Below are 25655 nucleotides of genomic sequence, written 5' to 3' on the forward strand. Positions count from 1 at the left end.
TGCTGCCGTGGGGCTGTGGGACGTGTGCTGGATACTCCCTTCTCTCTCTCCACAGCCAGAGACTCGGGGGAGCAGGCCACAGCTGCCAGCTCCAGGCTGGTCCCTCAGGACATGGAGCCTGGACGGCGACTCCACCTTTTCCGCCAGCATCCAGGACATGCCCTTTACCACCTCCCACACGCGTATCCTCAGAGGAACCTCAGGAGCTTTCTCCCAGAGCCAGCCCCCGGCAACCCCTTCTTCCACTCTCCAGAGCTCTCCCAGCTGGATTTTGGCACCATCCACTACATGCCCTACAGACCAACCACCTCCCTGCTGGCCTGCGGCCACGTGGCCCCGCTGGCCCCGGGCTTGCTGGGGCAGCAGCACCCCAACCCCTCTGCATGCGGGCAGGCGCTGGCACCCCACAGGACGTGTCCCCTTCAGCCCCAGCCCCCCTGCCTGGCGCCCAAGGCAGCCCTAGCACAGAAGCAGCACCGTGCATCCGCCCTGCGCCGTGGGCTTGGCCACGGGCACCAGCACAACAGCAGCGGCTCCGGGGAGAGCTATCTCACGGAGCACAGCGGGTACCTGGCTGACGGGCCGGGCAGCGACTCCAGCTCGGGGCCCTGCCACGGCTCCTCCAGTGACTCCATGTTGAACTGCACGGACGTCAGCCTGCAGGGCATCCACGGCAGCTGCTCCACCTTCCGCAGCTCCCTCAGCAGCGACTACGATCCCTTCGTGTACTGCAGCTCCGAGGGCCCCGCCACGGACCACGGCCAGGAGCAGCTGCGGCCGCCCAGGGAGAGGCGGCCCCGCTCCTTGGACCTGATGGTGCCCAGGGGTGCCGCTCCGGCCAAGCCCCAGGTGCTCAGCCATGTCCACTACCACCACCACCAGCACCACCACTACAGACGGGACTCGGAGTGTCCTCCTGGCCGGGCTGGGCAGGGGCCGGGGCCACGCAAATCCCGATACTCTGGGGCCAAGGTTGCTTTCCACAGTGCTCGGACACAAAAGAGGACTGAGAAAAGCCATCACTCTCAGCAGCCTCTGGAAAGCAGTGCTGTGCTGCAGGAGGCAGCTCCAGCAGGACAGCCAGCCTGTCCCCAGGAAGGCCGGAAGCCCCCTCACTCCCCCTCCACTTCTCCAAGCAGGTTGGACTTCAGTGTAGATGCCAACAGACAATCGGGAGCAGCTGGCACACCCCCTGTCCCACTGCCCCCCAGACACAGCTTACAGAGCAGGCATCACCGAAGGAAAAGAAAGTGTCCCCTGGAGCCCGACCCCGCTCTCCTGCCCAAGGACTCAGCCGAGCCCAGAGCCTGCGAGACTCACCTTCCTCCCGGCCATCCTGCTGGCTACCGCTGCTCTCCCGAAGCCCAGCCCCTGATCCCAAGCGCTGCCCTGCCCAGCGGCTCCCGGCCGCTCTGGAAGTGTTTAGTGCCACAGTCCAGCTCCGAGCTGAGGAAGCAAGAGGAGGGGTTGTCAGGACGGGAGGGAAACCGCTCAGTTCCTGCAGATTTCTCAGGGACGGGCACCCCCAGACACAGTCTGAGTGTCCGCCTTCACTGCCCATCTCAGCAGGGTGGTCCGGGTAAGTCTGGCCTTCGCCTCTCCTGGCAGTGAGCAGGTGAATGAGGGGGGTTTGGTGAAGGAACTCTGGCTGCCAGGACACCTGGTACCTTCCTGATGGGCTTTCCTACAGGAGCACTGACTGCAGGAGCATTCCAGAGCTCACCTGTGAGGGTGATGGCCTGAGTGATGAGCAAGTGTGTTAAAGAGTGCACCAAACCCTGAAATACTGCAACTGAGAAATAAGGTGGCTAATTTTAGTTAAACATCTCTAGCAGCTGGAATATCTCCCAAAGGAAGGGGTGAGACCACGTTTTTCAGTGTCCTTGCACCAGTCTGGGTGTCTTACTGGCAGAGTCATTATCATTAAGGCTTTTTGGGCTCCAGTTGTTTTCGCTAAGCCCAGTTAACTGGAATCAGTGAGAAAGGAAGTGTGTGTGGCCCGGGGTAGTAGAACAGACTAAATGAGTTGCTGGATTTGCACATCCCTCATTTCTCACCTGCCTCTGTTGCGTGGGAGTTACTTTTTAGTGTCTTTTGGAAATCAGATGTAATTAAAGTTTGGCCCTTTGCCTAACTGCTGCACGTCTCTCACAAAGAGAGGGAGAATGCCTTTGAGATGAAGCTCTTTGAAAGAACCTGAGTTTAGCTCCCAGGTCTTGCTCTCTCTGGTCCTCTGAAGGCAGCAACCTGCGAGTCAGCAGGGGCAGGTGCTGGCTGGGAGCAGAGCCTGGCTTCCTTCCTTGCCCTGCCACTGACTCATTGCAGGTCCTCGGGCAAATCCTTTTGATTTAGGTACCAAACACAGATCTGGCTGTCTAATTTCTGTTAAAACACTGGCCTTAAACTCGTGACTCACTGTGCCCATTGTGCCGCAGAGATAATAACTTCCTCCCGGTGCTTGTCTATCCAGCCCCACCCCACGCCCAGGCTCCCGGTGCCGCGGAGGCAGCGGGGCAGGGGAGGCTGGATGGGCACGGTCCTGGCTCCCTGCAGCCCTCCGGCCTCCCAGACTTCCAGGAACAGATATTTTTCCCAGGTGCAGAAGTGCCTGCCTGACACTGCAGATAGGTGATAGGGAGGTTCTTCCAAGGCCTGGAGGGATGCTGGTGTTTGGAGAGATAAGGAGGCATCAGGGCAGAGATGCCTCTGGTTGCAGGGATGCCCTCCCAGGATATGCCACATGGAGAGAGCCCTTCTGGCTCAGGGCAGGCTACTCAGGGCTTGCTTTGAGCTCCCAAATGAGCCTGGGAGGGCTCCAAGAGCAGGAGTCTGTGTGCATAACACAGGGTGCTAAGCATTGCAAGGTCCGTGCTGGGAAGCTTCTGTCTCTTTGGAAATGGTCCCAGTGGCCCCAATCTGTGCCTACCTCCTTATCCTCTCTGACCCCACCGAGAGCCAGTGCCAGCTGCTTTGCCAAGCACACCAAGCCTTCATTCCCTCTTCCCTCCCTGTTCCAGCAGGTAGAAGGACCAGTGTATCTGAAAGTGCTGTGGATCTATGTCTGTTCACTGCAGTAGCTTCTGTGGATGCTTTCGGGGCCAGCCAGAGAGTCAGAATTCCCTTGCAAGATTGAGAGAAGACAGATTAAGGATTTAACTTTATTAGGAGCAGAGGACAGAGCAGAGAGCTTGTGCAGGGCTTACGCAGAAAAGTCACCAAGCTGAAGACATTGGTTGACATAACACAACCTCTGAGTTTATAATCACTTTGGTTCTTTATCTTGGGAAAGGTATAAATCAATAGAGAAGAAGTAAAAAAGAGCAAAGAACAATCTCAATAGACAGTCCCATGCAAGCAGGACACAAAACACAGACAAGGAGACCAGGGAAAAATGCATCTCTGCCTCCAGATAAATGGCATAAGGCTAAAAATATAAGCGGATGAATTAGAAAGCCTAGCTTTAAATTAAAGTTTTGACATAAACTTTTCAGAAACCCAGTTTAAAAGAAAAGCAAACAGTGGGACCCTGTAATTCCTAGGGAAATTACAGAGGAGAAGAGTGTGTCTCTTCTGGTGGCATGGGAGAGACACTGCGCTAAGGAGAGTGTGAAGTCCAATGACAAGTGACACAAAAACCCCCAGTCGCCCCCAAGCAGAAAAGGAGGGTGGCATTAGGGTCTGTGTATGTGTGTATATCTATACACACAGTGTATATCTATGTATGTGTGTATATAGATGTGTATATCTATATCTGTATATGTGTGTCTGTTTATGTAACACAGGCTGCAAAGATGAGCCTACACAGACAGGAGACTCCTATGAGAATAGTGCTAAAATAAGCAGGCAAAAGACTAAGATGCTTTTGGGCACAGGGATCATTTACAGCTCCAGAAAAGGGCTTGTCAAGCAGCAGAGCAGGGAGGGCACTCAGAAGCTGTTCTTCCAAAGCCAAGGTGTGGCTGGAGAAGGAAGTCAGAACAGAGCTGGATGCCAAGTGAAGTGCAGAGCCGTGGAGAGACAGGCCGGGGAATATTTCCATGAACAGCTTGTGTAAAACAGACTATTAATGCAAACGTTTTCAGCTCCATCAGAAGGGAGAAGGCTGCCTGGGCTTCTTCAGACCCAGGGAGTAACACAGGTCTGAGGGATGTTCAGGGGCTGTAAGTGCAGAGCAGAAGAGCAAACTACCTTTACTGCATTAGTGATCACCGGGGGAGTGCTAGGGGAGGTTCTCACCTTGCACAGCTCCCTTCAGGGCAGGGGGACAGGATCCCTCATGAATCAAATCGCCAGTTTGAGCACTTCTGAAATACAGTGGAGAGTAACAAGTTGCCAGAGGTACAGATCACCCACTGGGCATCCTTCAGGGCTCGAGCACGAAGCTGATAAATCCTGAATGTGGCCTGCAATCTCTTACCCATGCCCAGAGCCAAGAGGAAGAGCTGAGGGCAGTATCAGCTGGAAATAGCTGAAGCCACAGAATGATGAGCCTGACTTTCCAGCCAAGCAAATTGTTAAAAATTCAAATGCAGGGTCTGACTTGTAGGCACATGGCTGAGTGTGAAAACCAGGGGAGGAGGCAACCCCGCTTTTGTAGGGAGAGATAACACCTGGCAGATCTTTTAGGGGAAGGAAGCTCTGAAAGGATAAAAGGGAAGGTGCTCTCATAGGTAAATAACTCACTGAAAAATAGGAGACAGAGTGCAGATCAGACTTAATGGAGGGAAATTACTCAGAGACGGAGAAAAGGGGAGTTTTCCAACTGTCTGAACCTTCCAGCAAGCTCATAAATATCTTGGACAAGGAGACGAGATAGCAAAGTGTGTAACATACAAAATCCGTCAGGATGTCAGCATTAAAACTGGATACAGAGTGTTACAGGAGGATCCCCTGCTGCTGAGCTGTCGGGTGAGGGAGTGCTGGGTGAAATCCCCTGTAAGTAGCACAAAATGCCACGCATGAGCAGAGCCACTTTTAAGTAAAATTCACAACGTTCCTGTTATTATTGTTGTTATTATCATCATCATTAGCATTAGCATTAGCTGGCTGGGAACTACGTGGGACAAGCAGAAAGTGCCTTTTATGCAGCTGTGTAAACCTGTGGTGATCGCACAGCTCCTGGTCACCAAAAAGTGTGGAAAAAGAAAGGGAAATCAGGCTTGGTGGAAGGGCAGAAAGGTATCTGGTACCATCCCAGCGATGGGTTTTTCTGAGAAAATAGAAAGAATAGTGAGACTTTCATGTGGGAAAAAAGTGATTAGCAGAGGATATGAAAGAGAGGATATGAAATTAGGAGAGCAGAGGAGAAGGCAGATAAGAGAGTACTTAGAACAAAGTAAGTGATGGCATCGAATGGGAACCAGAAGCTTTAAAACACCCAAAAGGCAACACATGGTGTGTAGTGAAACTGGTGCTGGTTGCCCAGGGGATGTAGATGCCAGAAGTAAAATGGTTTTGAGAGCCCAGATCAAGAGGTAGCAAATGCAGAGATGCAAATGCACCCTCTGGCTCAGGAAGTTCCTAAACCAGGGCTTCCAGAAGCTGCTGGTGCTCTTGTGGGATGCAACACCCTCCAGGTGTGTGCATACCTAGCCCAGCTCCCAGGTGAGGCTGAATCTTGGTCCACAGCCCCTGGGGAAATTCCGCTTGTGCAGGCAGTGCCATGCACTGGCATCACAGGGAGTAACTGTGGATGATCCCAAAGAGCCTTTTGCATGACCTTGGAGTTTATGCCTCTTCCTTGAGCACCTCCATCAGCCGATCTTGGCGGGCTTTGCATCCGCGACTCTTCTCTTGCCTGGGAGAGGCCACACCTGGGAGTCGCGTCCCTGGAGAATCAATCCTGGAGCAATGCTGATGGATCCTCTTAAGGGAAGACAGACAACTGGCAGTGAATTCCAGCTGGATGGCTTCCTGAACCGCCCCGGCACGCCCGGAAAGCATCCCAGAGCAGCCACATTACTCCAGCACAGGCTGATGAAATCTCTTGATTTCTCTCCCTGGGAAATCTCACCTCCTGCAGTGCTCTCGGCATCCTCCCCCTCTCCTCCCTCCTGCTCATCCTGAGTCCCTTTCATGTCATGTCTTTGATCTTTACTAGGGAGGGGGAAAGGGATTAGAGGGCAGAAAAAGACCACCCTTAAAACCTAACACGCAAAGAGCACGATTTCTGTGGTGTCATCAAGGTGTGCTCCAGGTCAGTGCCCTGCCATGGCCAGTCCAGCAGCCGAGGTTCTCCCAGCTCTTCAGTTCTTGATCTTTTCTTAGCACAAGCAGGGGAAACTCATGCAGGCACAGCTTTCAGAAAATGTTTTAGTAATGTTATTTGAGACTGAAGGCATCTGAACACAGAGGGATTGAAGCTGGGCAGTCTCTGTTTGGGTTGCACATAAGCTGGTGGCAAGGGAAGCAGTTGGAAATGGCTGATTCCACTTGTGACTCAAGTCACAAATGCAAGATCTGCTCAAACTCTTTCTTCAGGTACTACAGCCATGCTTGCACACGTGTGTACATGTACAACACCATGTGCATTCATTTTCCCACATTGATTAGCTAATCAGTGCTAATCATTGTTTTTCCAAGCAGAATCTCCTGTGTTTGTTTGCTTCCCACATATTTAATTTTAAAGGCTCTGCTCCTACAGCTGGTGATAAGCAACCAACAAGAATTTGTTGTGACTGTTCTGAAAAGTTGTTTTAAATTGCCCTCTATAGATCTATATGTGGGCATTTCTTTCCTTTGATCTCAGGAACATTCAGGAAAAGGGAAATAGGAAAAATCATGTCTGTATGCCTTTGCTGGGCTATGCTTACCTTGTATAAGAGTTCTGGGCAGGCTTAAGAGATCTGGGAAGGGACCGTGGTGTGTGTGACAACAGGCAGTGACTTAGAGAGAAAGGGGCTGTCTGGAGCAGTGGCTTGGGTGCAGCTTTTTAGGCAGCCCTGTTGTTGGATGGTTCCAAGTAAACTGCTCAGCACCTGCCTGTCAGTAATTCCCCAGGTGGAAGGGGCTGGGGAAGAGCCTGAGCCTGAGCTGGACTCAGAAGCAATTTGTGCAACCTGTGGAACACCGTGGAACATGTGTCATTCCTGTCTTGCATCACTGCTCTCTGCTCTTATTGCCTGGAGTTCTGTTGCACCCTGGCTCTATGAGATATGAATTGGTGTTACTTTCCAGTCCTAATAATTTTTCAGTCAGCTGTACAGATTTTCACAAAGAGCAAACATCAAAAAGCCTCAAAAGCAAACACCTAGCAGTGATGTGAATCCTGGGGTGCCCTTAGCCTGCCTCTTCTGAAATATTTGAGGAGCAGCTTGATGTCTTATCTTTAGATTTTATTGTACTTCACCTTAGAGGAATAAAATGGTTGGGAGGTGGCCAGAAAATTTCCTCTGAAAAACTGGGAGAAACTTCATAGAATCATGGAATATCGTGAATTGGAAGAGACCCACAAGGATTATCAAGTCCAGTCCCTGGCCCTGCACAGACATCCCAACAATCCCACCCTGTGCACCCCTGAGAGCGTTGTGCAAACGCTCCTGGAGCTCTGGCAGCCTTGAGGCCATGCCCATTCCCTGGGGAGCCTGTTCCAGTGGCTTAGTGGCTTTTTTAGTAGCTTTCACTTAGTGGTTTTTCCTGCAGCATGTGTTCTCTGGATTGCGGGGTCAAGGCCCCAGCAGCTGCAGAGCCTGGGAATGTTCAGCCAGGTGTAGCTGACACTTTTCTTTCTCCTTTTCTTTGAATGCAGCATCTGAAGAGGAGGTCCAGGATGTCCACGAACACTCAGTTTAATAAAACACTGCCCTGTTTGCTCGCTGGGAGATGGAGTGGACACAGATGTTCATGGAGCTGCTCACATCTGGCTCTGCCCAGCCCTGCCCCGCCGAGACACAGACTGCCAAGAGCAACGGGACACTCGTGGTCTCCTGACACGTCCCCACGGCCCGAGGTCACCCAGACAGAGCGCGGCTCTCCGGGCCCGTCTCCGCTGAAGGCACAGGCAGCCCATCGTCATCCCGTGGCATCGCTCCGAGCTGGGCAGGGCTCCCGGGGAGAGCTCACCGAGTGAGTGCAAGCTGCTATTTTGGCATGTTCATGCCACAGAAGGTTTTGCTAAACACTGCAAAAATAAACAAGCCTTCGAGACCAAAAGCTGCAGAAATTACTTTCTGTGGCCTGGTAGCTCCTGACTTCATTTCCTCACTTAGGTCAAAAGCCAGACTTCTTCAATTAACTTTTCCATGCTTATTTCAGACACAGGAACAAGCTATTCTCCATCTCACGGCTCACAGGGCTGCCCTGCAAGGTGCTGCTTCTGACTTCAGTGGAAACCAAGAGCTCTCACCACTTTTGGTCACCTCAGTGTCCCTCAGCTGACGCTGTCTTGGCCACTGGCTGTGTTTGCCAGCAGCAGGAGAGGGGAAGACACAAGGACGTCAGCATTTCTGGGAAGGAGCTGGGTCAGACTCTTTCCATTGCAAAGAATCCACCCTCTCATCTGGCAGTGTGAACAAGTCTCTCACTCATCCTCTTAACTCCTCCACCTACCCTGAAATAGCTGTCATGGCCAACCCTGCTAAAAGCATATTTCAAACATATCTCAGATGTCCCCATCCACTGGAGTTATGGAAAATCCTGGAGTTCACGTGGCTCCTGCTTCTCTCCTTCCTCTCATTGCCCCAAGACACAGCAAAAATTCCCAGCAAAAGCCTCCATAATAAATGCAGAGCAGAGCTCTATCCATCACCCAGCCTTAACTTCGTATTTCTGAGACTCCTGAAATGATCCTTCAAAAGGATTTTTCTGTCTTTTCCAACATTTTGATGATTTAGGGAGAAAACTTGAGAAATCATCAGGCTCTGGTTTATTACTTCCCCCCCCATTTATGAGTATTTTGGATTTTTCTGAATGTCACTAGTTCTTATTTCCTACATCTCATAATTTGCAGACATTCAAGCAAAATAAAACCTGCCAAATGCAAAACACATAGAACCCATGCAGCTTTCAAACAGCAAAGAATTCCTGTCAAGTTCATTGCCCTAAATGATCAGTCAGGCCAAAGAATCAGCCAGATTCCCGTATGAAGTGCACATTTCTATGGCACCAAGTGCTTCCAAGCACAGGGAAGCATTGGTGAGGATACAACACTGGAGCTGAAGATAACTCCTGACAGTTGAAACTTGATGTAGGGACAGACTTTCCCTTCTGCTCAGTAAAGCTTCCCGTGTCTTCCCTTGAAGCAGCAGCTTCTCAAGAGAGTGCTCTGGTGATGCAGTCCCAGTTCAGGATAATCCTCTGCCTTCCTTTGTTGGTGGGAAAGCTTTTTATGGGGTTTGCTGCCCTTAATCCTCGAAAAAAGCATCTTTGTCCCAGCTGCTAATCAGTCCCTGGCAGTCAAGTGATCAGCCAATAGCACTGTTCTAAACCCAACATTATTCCCTTGTAGTGCTCATTCCGTGTCTCCTGTGACCAGGCCCCTGTGGGACCTTTCAGTCTAGGGAAGAGCTGAATTTCTTTCATCAAAGAACCCAGCAGAATTACATTTAGACCTTTCCAGGCTCTTGCTTGTCCTCCAGTGCAAGCAGAAGACACAAGCTCAGATGTTTTCTCCTGTGCAGGGAAGTCAATCTTAAACTAGAGGAGAAATCCGGGAGTGGATCTGGATTCACCCCAATTCAGCTTCTTGTGCTCCTGGTCCGTGGCTTGTCTGAACCAGCTGCCCATGTCCTTGACCATCCTGGAAGGCTCAGAGTCAGGGTGCTCCCTCTGCTTTCTTTAGGAGTCAGGAAGGCAGAGAGCCTCCAGGGATGCATTTCACTGCTCAGAGGAACAAGTGCAGCTCTAACGTCCTCTCTTTCCCTCGTTATCCCTAACAAAAGAGGAGATTCCTGAATTTGCAAGCCACAAGCTTCTTTGGGAAAGTGGTCAGCACTCGTGCACCCTGTGCACTCCCCACTGCAGTATTACCAGGCTGCCAGGGCAACGCCTGCTTCCAAGTGTCTCCTTTTCCTGACCTTATGCTGCTGTTCCTTTTCACGTAGAAAAGGCTGGAGTGCAGGTCTGCCTCGGTGGGGGCTCAGGGGAAGGAGAGGAAGGTGGGTTTGAAAGATCCTCCTCAGTAGATGGATGACTATCCTTGGCTGCCTGGAAGGGAAGAAGCAGGATCTGAGAAAATAGGGAATGGTTCCTCACAATTCCTTTACCTCTGGCTTCTGAGTGATGCTTTTGAGGGCTCAGTGCCTGTGGGCTCCGCCATGGAATCTCTCCAGCATCCCTGCAATGATGCAGAGTTCATTTTCCTTCCTTGCATCCAAAGTCACAGCCGAAAACTGATGGAAGCCAGAGCATCCCAAGCTCCCTCTATCCAAACTGAAAGTCCAGCCCTTCCCCAGGGACCCCTTTCCCCGGAGCTCCCACCCCCTGAACTGGGCATGTGGTCAGGCTGGCTGGGTACCTCCCCTCCTACACAAATCCTTCAGATCCTTTGGAAATGTGAATATCGGTTCGTTTTGTTGTTGCTTTTTGTTTCGTTTGTTTTTTTGCTGAGTCTGTCCTGGCTCTCGGGGCTTGGGAATAAATTATGACCCAGGAAAAAAAAAAAACAAACACCACACACAGAAGAAAAAAAAAGGAAGAATACGTTTTATATATATGCAAAACTGTGTATTTATGTCCGATAAACACAAAGATGTGTGAATATGCTGATGTGCTCAGAAATATATTTATTTACTAATATATTTATCCATGTACCGGTCTGCTGCCTGCGTTTGTTCTTTGTGCGCGGGGCTGCGCTGCCGGAGGAGCCCCGCGGGGAGGGACCCCCAGCCCAGCCCGGCCCTTCCCGGCCGCTGCAGAGCCCCCGCCCGCGGCAGAGCCCCCGCCCGCCGCTGCCGCCCGGGCCCGGGGCGGGTCCAGGGCCGGCCCGGCCCGTTCCTGTTCCCATTCCCGGGGCGGATCCAGGGCCGGGGCGGGCCCGTTCCTGTTCCCGTTCCCGGGGCGGATCCAGGGCCGAGGTGGGCTCGTTCCCATTCCCGGGGCGGATCCAGGGCCGGGGCGGGCCCGTTCCTGTTCCCGTTCCCGTTCCCGTTCCCGTGCCCGGGGCGGGTCCGGGGCCGCGGCGCAGTCGCAGAGCGGGGCCGGGGCAGCGATGGCTGCGATCTCGCTGGAGACCGTCCCTAAGGACCTGCGGCACCTGCGCGCCTGCCTGCTCTGCTCCCTCGTCAAGGTGGGACCGGGAAGGGCACAGGGACAGGCGCCGGCACAGGGACTGCTCCCCCGCCCGGCTTAAGCCTTGCAGCCCCTACTCGGGCCTTTCTCCCCGGCACCGGCCCTTCCCGCCCCTTCCCCGCCCGGCCTGCGCCTTCCCATCCCGGCCCCGGCACTCCCTGCCCCGGCCCTCCCACCTCGGCCCGGCCCTCCCCGGTCCGGCCCCGGCCCTTCCCTGCGCCGGTTCTCCTCCCTCTCGGCCCCAGCCCGAGCCTTCCTGCCCTCCCCGGTCCTTTGCCCGCCCGTTCTGGCCCTCCTCTCCCAGCACTTCCCGGCCCAGGACCCCCTCTCCGGCCTGGACCTTCCCGGTCTTTTCCCCCTCCTGGTCTGTGCCTCCAGCCCCTGCCACGGCCCTTCGCCCCCGGGCCTCTCTCCCTCCCCTGCCTCCCGCAGCCTCTGGGCGCTTCCCGTCCGCCCCGGCCCTGGTCCTGAACCCTCCTTCCCGGGGTTCCCTCCCTCCCTTCCCTCGGCCGTTCCCTCCCTTTTCCCGGCCCCGCGGCCACCCGGCTCCCGGCTGGTCCGGGCCCCTGACACCCGTGTCCCCTTAGACCATCGACCAGTTCGAGTATGATGGCTGTGATAACTGCGAGACGTACCTGCAGATGAAGGGGAACCGCGAGATGGTCTATGACTGCACCAGCTCCTCCTTCGACGGGTGAGTGGGGCCTGGGCCCAGCCGTGGTCCCCCAGGAGCGTGGGGACACCGAAGTGGCACAGGGGGGTCACCCAGCTGGGAGACGTCCCCTCACTGCCATCCCTCCCACAGGATCATCGCCATGATGAGCCCTGAGGACAGCTGGGTCTCCAAGTGGCAGCGGATCAGTGAGTAATTTGGGAGCTGGAGATCCCTTCTCTGCAAACCCTTCTCGGGCGCAGTGAGAGCTGCAGGTTGGGCTGTGGAAGGGATTCTGCCCCTCAATGAGGGGGCATATGCACAGGTTGAGGAATCGCACCTGGCTGCTCCACATGGGGTAATTCGAGGTTTTCTTTCCCGCAGGTACCTTCAAGCCTGGTGTCTATGCAGTGTCCGTGACTGGCCGCCTGCCCCAAGGTACCTGTGTGATGGAGTCAGGGTTTGGGGCTCTGTGAACACTGCACAGGGAACATGCCATGTGGGTGCTGGGATCAGCCAGGTGGGACAGGATCACCCTGGTGTGATGGGATCAGCAAAGGTGACTGCAAGGAGTTGCTGGAGAGGGAGTTTCAGGGTTCAGCACTGTACCTGGCAGAAGTTTATATTGAAAACTGCTGGCTAAAACCTGTCTATCAGAGGGATAAACTGGGATTAGAGAGCGATTCTGGAAGGTGGGCATATCTCAAACCATTCAGCTCCAGGAGAACATGGAGTTTTGTTCATAGAAAAGGGTTTTGCAGGATGGGGTGCTGTTGTGGCAATCCCAGTGAGCACACTCCTCCTCCTGCACTAAGGGCTTGTGCCATGGTGGATTTGTGTGTTTACAAGTGGACTGGAGGGCACAGAGGATTTGCCTTATCTCTGGAATGCAGAAAGGGCATCATCCATCCAGTTGAGTTCCTGCCCAGTATGTAGCCCCAGAGCAGACTCCTAACTCAGGAGTGAATCCCAAATCCCTGGAGTGAAAGCTGTGCCTGTGTCTGGAATCCCAGTTCCCTTGTTTCTGACTTAGCTCTGCATTGGGAAGGAGCTGGAAACATCATGAGGCCAGAAGCTGAGGCCTGGCACAGCCCAGGCATATCTGGAATACCCAGGATTAGGGTTTAAGTGGGATATCAGGGAAAGGCTCTTCCCCCAGAGGGTGCTGGGCACTGCCCAGGCTCCCCAGGGAATGGGCACGGCCCCGAGGCTGCCAGAGCTCCAGGAGCATTGGGACAGCGCTGCCAGGGATGCCCAGGGTGGGGTTGTTGGGGTGTCTGTGCAGGGACAGGAGCTGGACTCCATGATCCTTGTGCATCCCTCCCTTAGGATATTCCATGATTCTGTGAAACAAAGATGATTGTCCAGTTCTACATGACAGTTCCCAGGGCTCCTCATCCCAGGAGAAGACTAAAATGTGTTTGTCTCCTTGCTGCAGGGATTGTCCGAGAGCTGAAGAGCCGTGGAGTGGCCTACAAGTCTCGGGACACAGCCATAAAAACCTGAAGCGCTCTTGTGCTGCCTGGAGGTCCCAGTGCTGCGTGGAAGAGGCAGTGGGCACTGCTCCAAAACCTCTCAGCTTTATCCTGTGGGCAAGTGGGGCTGGACTTGGAGTGTGCAGGCTCAGCTCCCCTCACTCGGTACCTCCAGACTCTGCCACACCACAGACCACAGACATTTATCTGAGCCTTGCTGGGGGGAGGGTGTGAGTAGGACTGGGAAAGGGTGTTTAATGGTGATGCCCAAGTTTTTTGATGGTTGGTGTGGGAAAGCGGGGATTTGGGATTTGGGAAATAGCTGTGTAAATAGTTCAATAAAACCCACTGCCTGCTCAGGGCTGGGTCCAGCTGTCACTCTGTCACTGGTTTCACCACTGCAGGGTGCTGAGGTGGGGGGCTCACACTTGCCCCCCTGCCTGTGCCAGACTGTTTGGAACCTGCGATTGTCACTGCTTGTACCATGGGCCACATTCCTGCCTTGAGAGCAAGATCCTGCCCTGGCTGTGCTGGGTGCCCTTCCCTGTGGGGAACCTGCAGCTCCCAGCTGGATGGAGCAGATATGGTGATGGCCAGTGTTTCCTGTGGAGGTGGTTACATGGAGGTCACGGAGCGTTGGGCCTGCAGGTCCTGTACGAGGAATGTGGTAGCAGGATGGACCATCCACTGGCTGTTGCTGGGCTCCAGGGCAGGCAGAGCAGGACGGGCCCATTGCTGGTGTGGTTGGGAGGCAGCACCAGGCCCTGCACACGGGAGGGGTGGACAAGCAGGGGTGGAAACACCCATCCAGCCTCCTGCTTCTGCAGATCTGACTGCTTTAAGTGTCAGCTCAGTGTGTGTAACACTTGAACTCCTGAGGCATTCGGCTTGCTTAGCTGATGGCTCTTGCTTGAGTTGTTTTGTTTCAGTTCAGCAGCAGCCACCAGTCACGAAGGGCCAAGTGAAATAATTTTTTTTTTTCCCTGAGATAATCCTGGAGCTGGAAAGCTCAATTTTTGTTTTCTTGAGACAAACAGTGGAAGTTATTACAGCCTGAAAATTGCACTTGGTCTGGGTTGAGAGTGACTGCAGCACAGGGAATTCAGGACTGGCTGGGGAGTGACACTGCCAGGATGGCAGAGGTGATGGCCTCTCTGCACTGCTCTGGTTTGTAGAGCTTCTCACAAGAAATGAGTCCCAGGTGCCCCAGGTCAGAGAGAGCATGGCCTCCTGTGGAGATTTGGAGCAGATGTGTGGTGGGACAAGCCTGGAGCACAGGGGGCTGGAAGGGAAGGTGCCTTAAGCCACATTTTGCTTGGGTCCTTGCAGATGTGGTGCTGAAGTAATGAGTATTTGCTCAGTGCAGACCAGGGCCAAGTCAAGTCCTTGCTGGGCCCTGAGCTCCAGCAAACGTCTCCAGGTGCAGATCCACCTTTTGTGGGAAGAGCTGAGAGCACCCTCCTCTTGGGAAGACAGAGCAGCAGGTTCAGTTCTGCAGTCAAAAGGGGGAATTGACCGTGACTTTCACACACCCCTGGTGAAATCAAAGCCCTTGAGCTGCCTGGTGAGTCATCCTTCAGGCTTGCTGCGTTGCAGTGTGGGCAGGAGATGGACCTTGGGAGCTCCCAGTAGGCCAGGCCTGTGGGACAGAGATCTGACTGTCCCAGCAGCCCAGGGCCTCTGCAGGATGCTCAGGTTTAGGTATTCTGGGCACAGGCCTCTGGGCTCTGGAGGGCAATTTTGGCCCAGCTGTGCCATGAGGGGCACAGGGTGACCTGGGATCCCCCCAGATGCATTCATCCCCAGTGGAATGGTCTGGGAAAGCTGCAGCCAGGGCTGTCTGGGCAGCCTGACACATTCAGGATGGAAGGGAACAAGGAGGATGAGGGGGGTGGCTCTTTATCCAGCTGGCTGGAGATTGGTTTTGGGCAGCAAGGGTTTGTCTCCAGCCAGGCTGGGAGGATGTAGGGTGACAGATCCGCCCCTCCCGTGCCCAGCCCGGGGAGCCTCACGCTGGTGGTGCCGCGGGGTGGCAGCACGGCCCTTGGGCTGGGGAACTGCTGGAGACCGACTGAGCCACAAGCTCCAGTTCCTGCTGTTTCACAGCACCGTTCAGTCCCGACTGCCTTCCTTCCCTTGGCTGCAGGGAATGGCCATGCTGGAGGTGCTCCAAGGCTGGAGCCACATCAGGACCCAGGACCCTTGTCCCCTGGCCCCGTGATGCAGAGGAGGTGACAAGAGGGCTCTGCACAGGACCCTAAGCAGGATGGGCTTGTTTGGCTGCGGTTGCTGTGGGGCTGAGGCTCCGCGGTTCTCATCTCCCTTCCTGGGAAGTTGCAATCACCGCTCAGGGCTGGGAACTTTGCTTAGGAAATTGTCCCCAGGGCGCAGTGTGCACTGTCACTGTGCCTCTCGGGGAAACTGAGGGGGTATGGAAACCCTGCAGAGACCTCACCCCTTGCTGGAAGCCCAAGTGCTCCAGGATATGTAGGGTTAAGACTGGCAGGAGCTGCAGTGCAGGTGCAAAGGAGCCACCCCAGCGAGGAAAATGGGCCGAACGTGGTGGTTCTTGAGAGCTGCACCTCCTGTGCCTGCAGCGCTTCCAGGAACGTGGTGCCTCTCACCAGGCTGACCCCGAGCCCGTTCCCTGCGAGCTCCCTCGCATCCCACATCGCACAGCCCCGGTGATCCACTTCTCCCGCAAGGCTCCCAAAAGGAGCCTGCCAGTGAGACTCCAGCCCCGGAGCTGCCTGGGGTTTGCACCAGCCAAAAGCAAACGATGCGGAGCTTTATTGCTGCAAAAAAAGTAGGGCAGGGAGCTCTCACGTTGAAGAAACTGGAGGAAAAATGTGCGGCGGCAGCCGGAGCGGGAATCGGGAGAGAAAAGCGGCAACGGGCTGGGAGCGGAGATGTGAGTCAGGACGGCTCCTCCCCCTGCACCAAATGACGCTCAAATATTTCAGCCAGGCCCGAAAATGCTGCAGGTTTGGCATCCCTGGCAGCCTGGCAGCTCTGGGCAGCGGAGCCAGGGCAGCCCCGGCAGGAAACACGAGCCAGTAGATTTCGTGCGGGTTTTGAGAACCGATACCCCGGCTCTCCCTGCGGACGAGAAAAGTGACTTTCCAAACCGCAGAGCACTCGGTGCTTCTGCAGAGGCAGCTGCCGGGAAATGCCTGTCCCCACCTGCGTGGGGCCCCTCCGGCGCTGCCCGGGGACGGAGACCTGCCCACACCCCGGTCAGAGCGGCCTCTGGCCTCCCACTTGGGCCACACAGGCTTCAGGTGAAGGGGGACGTGGATGAGAGCACACTGGACCCTGCCCAGGGGGCCGAGGCAGGGTGACCCCCCCATTGTGCCCCTGGGGCTGCTCTGCCTGCTGTGGCACACTGAGATGCTGCCCGGGCTGGCAGCAGCAGCATGGAATCATGGCATGGTTTGAGCTGGAATGGCCTTTACAGACCATCTTGTTCCCTACCTTGCCATGGGCAGGGACATCTTCCATTATCCCAGGGTGCTCCAAGCCCCAATGTCCAACCTGGCCTTGGGCACTGCCAGGGATCCAGGGGCAGCCCCAGCTGCTCTGGGCACCCTGTGCCAGGGCCTGCCCACCCTCCCAGGGAACAATTCCTTCCCAATATCCCATCTGTCTCTGCCCTCTGGCAATGGAAGGCCATTCCCCCTTGTCCTGTCACTCCAGGCCGTTGTCCATTGTCTCTCTCCATCTTTCCTGTAATTTCCCTTCAGGTACTGGAAAGCCACGATTAGGTCACCCCGAAAGCTTCTCTTTTCCACGCTGAACAATCCCAATTCTCTCAGCCTTTCCTGATAGGAGAGGTGCTCCTACTCTCTGAGAATCATTCCTGCTTCACCCTAATTCCACTTTCACTTCTTCACTGGCTCCCAGTGCAGACTTGGACTTTCCCAGGCTCCTTTTGGCCACCCTGTGTGCCTGAGGGGAACTGGTTACCTCAGGGATGTGGAAACCCTTGGGGATAGGTGGTAGGGGTGGGGAAAAAGCCCCAAACAAACCCCAGATTAAGACTGTTATCCTTGGAAACTGGCTTGGCAGGTGGAGGTGATGGGGAAGATGACCTGGGTTGTCCTGGTACCTGGAGGGAAATGTTGCTGTAGAGAGGATGGTAAAGCCCGGGGCATGCCAGGAATGGGTGCCCCATCCTGCCCGTCACCTCCATGTCAGGGCACATGGGCAGAAGCCACCGAGGCCCCTGTGTCTGATGTGGTGGGGAGAGGAGGGGCCCAGATCTGAGCAGCAGCAAGATGGGGGGGAGGGGCAAGCTAGGAGAGCTCTCAAAGCATGGCAGGAACGGGGCCCAGCTGCCACGTGCCCAGCCCAGGGAACCCTGGTGCACTGGGATGGAGGCAGGTGGGCAAGGAACTGGGATGTGCTCCCTGCTGAGGGGATCTGCGAGGAAAACAGGGAGCTCTGATGCATGATGGGTCCTCTGGGTGTTTTCCCCTCAGGAACCGCAGTGGAAGGAGGAGGCTCTGCTTTTGAAGGGGAGAGGCTGCTGGGTTCCTGACAGAGGCCTGCAAAGGGCACCTGCAAGCGGAACATCCATCCCTTGTGAGCTCAGGGCTGTCTGCAAAGAGCCCTAAACTGCTTCATGGTGGATACCTCCAAACCCACGGGTCTGCCCACAGAGTTGGGGTTCTGGAGTCTGGTGGGGGGTCCCAACCCTCCTCTAGACTGAGAGCTCTCACCTCCCTGGTCTGCTCCCTCATGGGAAGGGAGATGCCAGGGGTTGGGCAGGGCAGAGTGGAGTCTCAGCTCGGTAGTGGAGGTGGCTGAGGGTGCTGAGGACACGTTTCCTGAGGGCGCATGGCAAAGTGAGACCATAGCTGAAGTCCAAGGAGGGATTTGAGAATCTGATGGTATCTCCCCATCCCCAGACCTCCTGCAGCATCCCAGGTGGCACTTGTCCTTCCCTTCTCCTTGCCAGCTGCATGTCACCCAGGCTGATGCTGGTGCTGGGCTGAAAGGGGCTTTTCCCCTCCGAGGTCCTTCTGCATGGGCAGTTGCAGAAGAGCCACTGAGTGCCCAAACAGAGCCCTGGGACTTGTGCTGGGAGAGGACACTGCACCTCTGGTCCCCAAATGGCCCAGGTGTGTGGTACAGGGCAACACACTCCAGTGGCTGCAGGATCTGTCCCCTTGGCCAGGCTGGGGCTTTGGAACTGCACAGCTGGCCTGGAAAGGTGCTGGAAAGGTGCCATCAATGCCAGCTTTGGGGAGCTGCTTCCTGGCAGCCCTGAGTGCCTGACCCCCTCCTCTGCGCCTCTGGCCCTCAGACATGCTCAGCTCTTCCTGCCCCTTGTCCTGCAGGGTCAAGGTCGAGGGAGAGCAGGGTCTGTCACCATAGAACTCAGCCCTGCACCTCCTGAGCCCATCCTGCCCCGGGAAATCCACAGCCCAGCCTGGTGCTGCTTCTCATCCCTCCTTCCCCGTACGCCTGCTGGGCTCTGTCCCGGAGCATCCTCCATCCCAAGAAGAGGGGGGAAACAGGAGTCACCCATCTGTGCAGCACCGGCCGCCGTGGGGGCCCCTCCAGAGCCCCCGGGCCGTGGGGTCCCCTTCCCCCACCTGCGTGGCCGGTGGCAGCAGGTGCCACGGAAAATGCCGGAGCAGCCACGGCCCGGCCCAACCGCCCCGCGCCCGCCACTGGCGCAGCCGGGCCGCGATTTTGTCTATATATGGGCAAATCCAGCGCCGTGTCCCCCGCCCGCCCGCGTCACTTCGCCTTTTTGAGGTTTCCCTTCGCGCTCTCATTTGCCTCTCGCCGCCGCCTCCTCGCCCGGCAGTTTCTGGTTGAGTCACTTGTAACGGCCTCGCTCCTGCCCGGCCTCCGGGGCACGGCCGGGCTCGGGCAGGGGGCTGGGGGCGCTCGGGGGGCTCCCCCGAACATCCCGCTCGGGGCCGCCTCCCGTGCCCGGCGGTGAAACGGGGCTCGGCCCACGCAGGTACCGCAGCCCCTCTGTTGGGCACACAGGTGGCCTCTCAGCCGTGCCACAGGCGCTGCAGTTCTTCCTTGAAGGTTTGCCATGACGGTGGCAGACAATGCCCTTCCCATCCAAAACAAGCTCTCAGGGGTGGTGCTTGGCACTCCTGATTTTTTGGTGCTGCAGATGTCCCTAGCACCTGCTCTCCTGGAGCATCCCAGCTCAGAGCCCTCTGTCCCGCGGGCCTTTTAGGAGGCCCCCCCTGGCACTGTAAAGCAGAGAGAGCTGTGCCCCCCGTGCCTCTGTCCCGTGTTCTCAGAGGGATGTGGTGCTTTGGGAACACTGTCATTAGGCTTCAGCGTTAGCAGTGGCCTGACTGAGACGCTGTGGCTCCTTTGGGGCCTGGCCAGGAGATGCTACAGCTTGCCCGTGGATCCAGTGGCTCACCCGGCCCCTTGGCCCCAGGGCAGTGGAGGTGGCTCAGGGAGGCTTTGGGTGGGACCATGCTGTTCCTTCTTCTCCTCCTTCTCTTCCTCCACAAGGTGCCGGTTGGATGGGAGCCACGGCGTGCTGGATGGTGGGAATGACTGAGCGTGGCGGGGCAGCTGCTGTCCCCAGCACCGAGCGGGGTTCGCGGGCCACGCTGAGGCGCCGGCAGGAGCTCGTCTCCTCCAGCGCCGGGGCCGAGGGCAGCACTTCCCCTGCCGGCAGCGAGCGCCGCAACCGCAGGAGAGGAGGGGAAGTTGCTGCAGAGCCGATAAGAAATATCAGCGCTTTCGCAGCGCCTCGGCTGCACGGCCCGACAAGGGCCCTTCCCCCTGCCGAGCGCTGGGCCCGGCCGTGCCGCTGCCCCGCAAGCCGGCTCCCGCTGCCCTGCGCTCCCCGATACCGGCAGCGTTACTGGAAAAGGAACAGCCCCGTCGGTGCTGCGGGGTGGCAACGAGGCGCCCGTGGTGCTCCGTGCCCAGGAAATCTTGGGGGGCATGGCAGTGTCTGAGCTGCATCCGGGTGCCCCCAGATGAGGCAGGGGAGGGCAGGGTGCGGGAGCGGTGCCTCGGGGGGACGTGGTTTCTCTCGGGGAGCTGCACCCTGGGAAGCAGCACCTGGGGTCCGTCAGCAAGCCCCCGGGAGATGCGGAGCAGGTGGGCAGGGTGTGGAGAGGGGCCTCGGGAAAGCTGGGGACCGGATATTCTCACGGGGTTCCCAGGGGAGGAAACGCTGCTGTTTCAGCCTCCCCCGACCCCAAAAAGCTCCTGGAGCTCCTTCAGACGGACACGAGTGCAGCAGGACCAACCAGAGCCAAGGGCTGGGGTAGGAATTCCTGCAGCCTGGTTTGCCAGCCAGTAAAATTAACCAATGGCTGGGGAATGTGGTAAGTTCATCATCAGTTGGAGACTTTCAGAGACCTCATCAGAGCCCAAGGAACCAGATCTGCTGATTTCCTCCTTTCTGAGACCAGTGCAGGCAGAAGGAAATCAGCTCAGGACCCAAAATGTCATATCCCCCATCCGTGCTGGGCTGGGGAAAGAGGAAGCGTCGCCTCCCCCCACTTCTCTGCTGGGAAGGCGCCTATGGCCCCCCTGCATGGCCCCGCAGCAGCACGGGCAGGTGCTGGGCAGGGCTCTGCTGGGGACCCCATTTTGGGAAGGCACAGCTCCCTCCCTGCTGCCATCCTGCACATCCCAGCTCTGGCCACGTGCTTCACTCTCCCCTGACATCTTGTCCTTGGGTGCAATCTCCCCCGGCTGCCTCTGTTGGGAAATATCTTCATCCTGCTTTGCCCCATGGTCAGCCTCAAACGGAGGTTTCCTCAGTGAGCCTGACTTCCCACCCTGTCCCCTCCTCCCAGCTGCAGTATTTACCAGGGACCAGTTTGTCATCAGCCAGGAACATGGCCGTGACCCTGGGGCACGGGGGAAGGTCCCTCAGCAGCACCTCTGGGGCCAAGTCTCTCTCTGGTTGCCCCCCAAAAGGCTCCTTTCTCTGCTGCCTGAGCGTGGTTACCTGTACCCTGTGCAACTTTCACCCCTTGTGATGGCACCCACCACTGCTGGGGACTATCTCCTGGCACTGAGGTGGCTGATGGCACTGGGGGATGTCTCCAGGATGGTCTCTGGGTTGGCAACAATCTGCTCTCAGGCACAGGGTGGGATTGTTGTGGTGTCCTGTGCAGGGCCAGGAGCTGGATTTGATGATCTTTGCTGGTCCCTTCCAAATGAGGATGTTCTGTGGTTCACACCAAAAATGATATTTACACATTTCAGACCCCCAGGAGGGCCAGTCTGGGAGGCACCTGAAGTCACCTGGCATCAGGAGGCCACCCCATGGACCCAGCCTGCACGTGGTGGCCTCTGCCATGGATGAGTGGCTGCTTACCACAGGCCCCTGGCGAGGCAGAGCGATGTTCCTGGGCTCAGAGCTGCCAAAAGGGCCCTGTGGAGACATCACCAACAGCACTCACATTCCTTGTTGAATTTCTCTCCAGCATAGGGAACAGTGTCCCCAGTCCCGTGACCATAAGGAATGGAGATGGGCACAGGGCCAGGGAAGGGTGGGAGACAGGGCAGCCCTTGGCAGGCCAAGGCACAGGGACGGGGCTGCTGGGCTGGTGAATGGGCTCACTCCAGCCAGTTCTGTTTGGTTTCTTCCACTGAAATTCCACCAGCTCAGCCTTGGTTTGGAAAGGCCTTCCCAACCAATTCTCTCTCTCCTAAAGCCTTTTACCTGCTGCCATCAGCACATGTGCAGCTCAAGTCAAATCACTTCTGCCTGTGCTGCTGCTCGGTTATTTTTGGCTTTGCTCTCCCCCTGCCTCCTGCACACCTCACCAGTACTGTTTTTTATACATTTCCGTCCATATTATCAATGTTGAGAGTGAATTGCATTGGCCTAAAAAGGAGCCTTTTGCAGAGGTACACGAAAACCAGTGCAGGGGCAGACATGGCCCCATTTACGGTCACTTTTGGGGATTTAGTTTGTAGGTTTTGATCTAGTTTAGTGGTGGGCTTCCCCTGGCACTGGGACAGGGCGGTGCTGGCCAAGCAAAATCCTCCTGCTCTGTGTCCCAGCACCGTTCCGGTGCCGTCACTGGGGCCATTGTGACCTGGATGTGCCAACCTCCAAACCCAGCTTTCGGTTTTCTTCCCAGGGCCTCACATCCCTGTTGGTCGCTACAGCTGCCCGGGCCGGGGGGAAGTTTGGTGTTGCAGAGCCCTGAAGAGTGAGAGGCTCCAGGAAGCCTCTTATGCAATGCATTTCCTAAAGCACAGGTTTAGGGCCTGTGACTCGCTGGCACCTGTGTCCCCAGTGCTTCACCCCCATGACCAGGCAGCCCCTGAGTCCTGCAGCCCCCGCCACGGGCTGCTGGACCCTCCGTGGGCAGGAACTGCTGCCGTGCAGGTCCCACCGCTAGCATGGGGCGAGGGGCCGTGGTGCAGCCGAGCAGCCGTGGGAGGTGGATTCAGTTACTGTCACCCTGTGCAAACACCTTTTTTTTTTCCTTTCTTTCTTTCTTTCTTTCTTTTTTTTTTTTTTTTTTCTGCACAAACATGTTTGTCGCTGTCAGCAGCAAAGCCCAGGAGAGCGTAACCGGCTGGTGCTTCCTGCCCCGGTGCCGGACCGGCTGCGGTCGGGCTGCGGGGCGGCGCTGGGTGGGACCGGCACCGTTATCTGCTCCGCAGCGACGGCTCTTCCTGTGGTCGGGCCACGTGGGCAGGATGGGGTTAAAAGCAGCCCCGCGCCCTGCAGGGGCCCATTGCTCCCCGGCCGGCACCCCATGCAGCACCCCACGACACCGGCACCCAGCACAGGCCACCAGCACCTGGCTTGGGCCACCAGCACCTGGCGCTCACCGCCACACCCGGTGTGGGCCACCGGCTCCTGGCGTGGGTCACCCACACCCAGCGTGGGCCACCGGCACCCAGCGAAGGCCACCCGCGCCCCGACCCGGTAACGGGGGGACCCATCGAGGCGCCACGCGGTGCTGGAGGAGCAGCATGGGGTGTCCAGGGGGGCTCTGGTGCCAGCGCCAGGGGGGCAGTGGGTGCTGGGGGCTGATGACAGGTAAGGGGGCCCTGCCCACGAGGGGGGCACCGTGGGGCAGCGGGGGAGGAGGTGCCGTGCTGGCGGGCGGGCGGAGGCGGGAAGTGCCCAAAGCAGAAGTTGACACCCAGGGGGTTTTTGGTGGCAGCCAGGACGGGACCGGGTGGACGTGGAGGCTGTTGTGGCAGGTGAGGCTCTTGGGGCTGGGTGGTCTGAATCACGGGGGTCTGCAGGTAACCCCGAAGGGCTGTGGGGTCATCCAAAGGATCTCCGTGTGTCTGGGAGATGGGGCGAGGGGGGCCCAAGGGGAGCGCCAAGACATGGAGCTCCTGTGGCCTCAGGGCAGGGGGATGGGGCAAAGGGGACTTCAGTAAAGGATGGGAGAATAAGAAGGGTCCCCATGAGGACATTTCAGGAGGGACCCACTGCCACAGGATCTCCACCATGGGGACAAGGCAATGCAAGGTCCTCATCATGTGGATGGTGTCTGCCCTGGGCTCGCCACCACGGGGACAAGGCAGAGGAGCCCTTTGTGGCCAGAGTGCCATTTAGGTGGGGTCCCCTCACGGGGACATGGCACAGTGGGCTCTCTGTGATGCAGATGGGATTTGAGGGACAAAGATGGAGTTTGAGGTGGGATCTCACCCTTGGGGTCCAGACATGAGGGCCCTCTGAGACCAGGATGGGGTCTGAAGGGCAGCGATGGAGTTCAAGGTGGAATCTCCCATGTGGGGACAAGGCAAGGGGGTCCTTCGGGAATGGGATGGGGTATGAGGTGGAGGTGTCCCCCTGGGGTCAAAGCAAACACACTCTCTGTGCCCAGGATGAGGTTTGAGAGGGGGTGGGGGGGTTTGGGGTGGGGGGGTTTGGGGTAGGATCCCTACCAACAGGGACCAGGCATTTGGGTTCTCTGTGACCCAGACGGGGTCTGGGGTGGAATCCCTCCTTGAGGGACAAGTGAAAGCTTATTCCTGTGACTAGGATGGGGTCTGATGTGGGGTCCTTCCTTTGGGAATGAGTCAAAACTGTCCCTTATGACTAGGATGAGGTATTGAGTGGCCTCCCTGCCTTGGGGAAAAAGTGAGATGTCCCCTGTGCCCAGGACAGGGCTGGAGGTGGGACAATGGGGTATGAGGTAGAGTCTCACCGGTGGGGACAAGGGTGAGGATGTCCCCCATGCTCAGGGTGGGGGTTTTGGGGAGACAAGGGAGGGCAAGGCAGGATCTCCCCCGTGGGATAAGGATGTCCCCTGTGCTTGGCGTGGCTCCCAGGAGGTGACACTGCCAGAGAGTCTCTGTCCCGGGGCCAGACCAGACCTGCCATTCGCGTCCCTGGCCACACCAGGCCCATGGCGGGGCCACGTGGGGCGCGGCAGTGGCCCCGCGCGGGGAAGGAGCTGCACGCCGGAGGAGAGCGGCCGCCGACAGCGACTGAGAGACAGTGCAGTCACCCATAAAGTAGAAAGCACTACTAAACAGCACTGCAGGGTGTAGTGTTTCCTACTTTATGGATGAGTGTACTGTGGGCTACGGAGAAGAGAGCACGGAGAGCGCCGGGACCCGCGAGCCCGTCGGGAGCCGCACGCGGGCTGAGAGCGGCCAACGGGCCCTGCCTGGCTCACAGCACCCACCCAGAGCTCCACCGCCCTCCCTGGGGATGCTCTGCTTGTCCCCACGTGTCCCCTCAGCACCTGGGATGGCCACGTGGGCGGGAGGGGTCGCCGGCCCAGTGTCCCATGAGTGCCACTGAAGGGACCCATCCCGTTGGAGCGAGCCTCACACTGGGGGGCCAGGTAGGCAGCAGAGCCTCCAATGCACATTTTTACCCCCATCTTCATTTTCCATGTGGTGAAGCACTGGGAAGAGCTGGGCAGTGGCGACCACGTGCAGCAGGGGAGGCAGAGTGGGGTTCCTGGTGATTGCTGGGTTCAGCGGGCTGAGGGACTGCTAAATAAAACTCTTTTGGTATTGACTTGTGGATTTTTTTATTCAACTCCTGGGAAATGCAGAACTGGGGAAGAGCTCCTTGCCGTGCCCAGGGCCACGTGCAGTGGGGTCATCCCGGATTTGGAGCCTTGGGGAGCCTTGGGGACACCACGGGTGGGGGTGGTGGCCGGCAAATCTCAGCCCATTGACACAGGACTGTCCCCTTCAGTCCCTCGGGGGTCACCAGCAAAGCTGCTGTGTCCCGTGACAGCTCCGGCCGTGGTCACAAGGGCACGTGAAGCCAAAAAATCCTCCTACAATCCCAGTCTCCCTCCAGCCACACACCCCTGGCCTGTGTTTCCTGGGGGTCTAAAACCAAC

General features: G+C 57.0%; 2 protein-coding genes and 1 long non-coding RNA gene across 6 annotated transcripts in view; all 3 read left to right on the forward strand.

The window, feature by feature from the left end:
• Positions 1-10753, forward strand: part of RNF43 (ring finger protein 43) — a 60713-nt gene extending 49960 nt beyond the window's left edge. For 3 of the 4 annotated variants that reach the window (XM_048324755.1, XM_048324757.1, XM_048324756.1), the window contains 2 exons: positions 56-1579; positions 7748-10753. In XM_048324755.1, the coding sequence (XP_048180712.1) occupies positions 56-1579; positions 7748-7791 (1568 nt within the window). In that variant the 3' untranslated portion in view covers positions 7792-10753. The remainder of the gene's footprint in view (positions 1-55; positions 1580-7747) is intronic. The other variant, XR_007207729.1, reaches the window with a different exon arrangement.
• A 250-nt stretch (positions 10754-11003) lies between these two features.
• SUPT4H1 (SPT4 homolog, DSIF elongation factor subunit) lies at positions 11004-13712 on the forward strand. Its single transcript, XM_048324758.1, has 5 exons — positions 11004-11224; positions 11814-11920; positions 12032-12087; positions 12263-12316; positions 13317-13712. The coding sequence occupies exons 1-5, from the start codon at positions 11147-11149 to the stop codon at positions 13382-13384; spliced, it is 363 nt and encodes a 120-aa protein (XP_048180715.1). The 5' UTR covers positions 11004-11146; the 3' UTR covers positions 13385-13712.
• Positions 13713-23441: 9729 nt separating this feature from the next.
• Positions 23442-25321, forward strand: LOC125336253. Its single transcript, XR_007207711.1, has 2 exons — positions 23442-23538; positions 24622-25321. It is a non-coding gene; the product is annotated as an uncharacterized LOC125336253 (long non-coding RNA).
• Positions 25322-25655: the final 334 nt, after the last annotated feature.

Source organism: Corvus hawaiiensis, chromosome 20 (assembly GCF_020740725.1).
Source record: "Corvus hawaiiensis isolate bCorHaw1 chromosome 20, bCorHaw1.pri.cur, whole genome shotgun sequence".
In the NCBI taxonomy this organism is placed as follows: domain Eukaryota; kingdom Metazoa; phylum Chordata; class Aves; order Passeriformes; family Corvidae; genus Corvus; species Corvus hawaiiensis.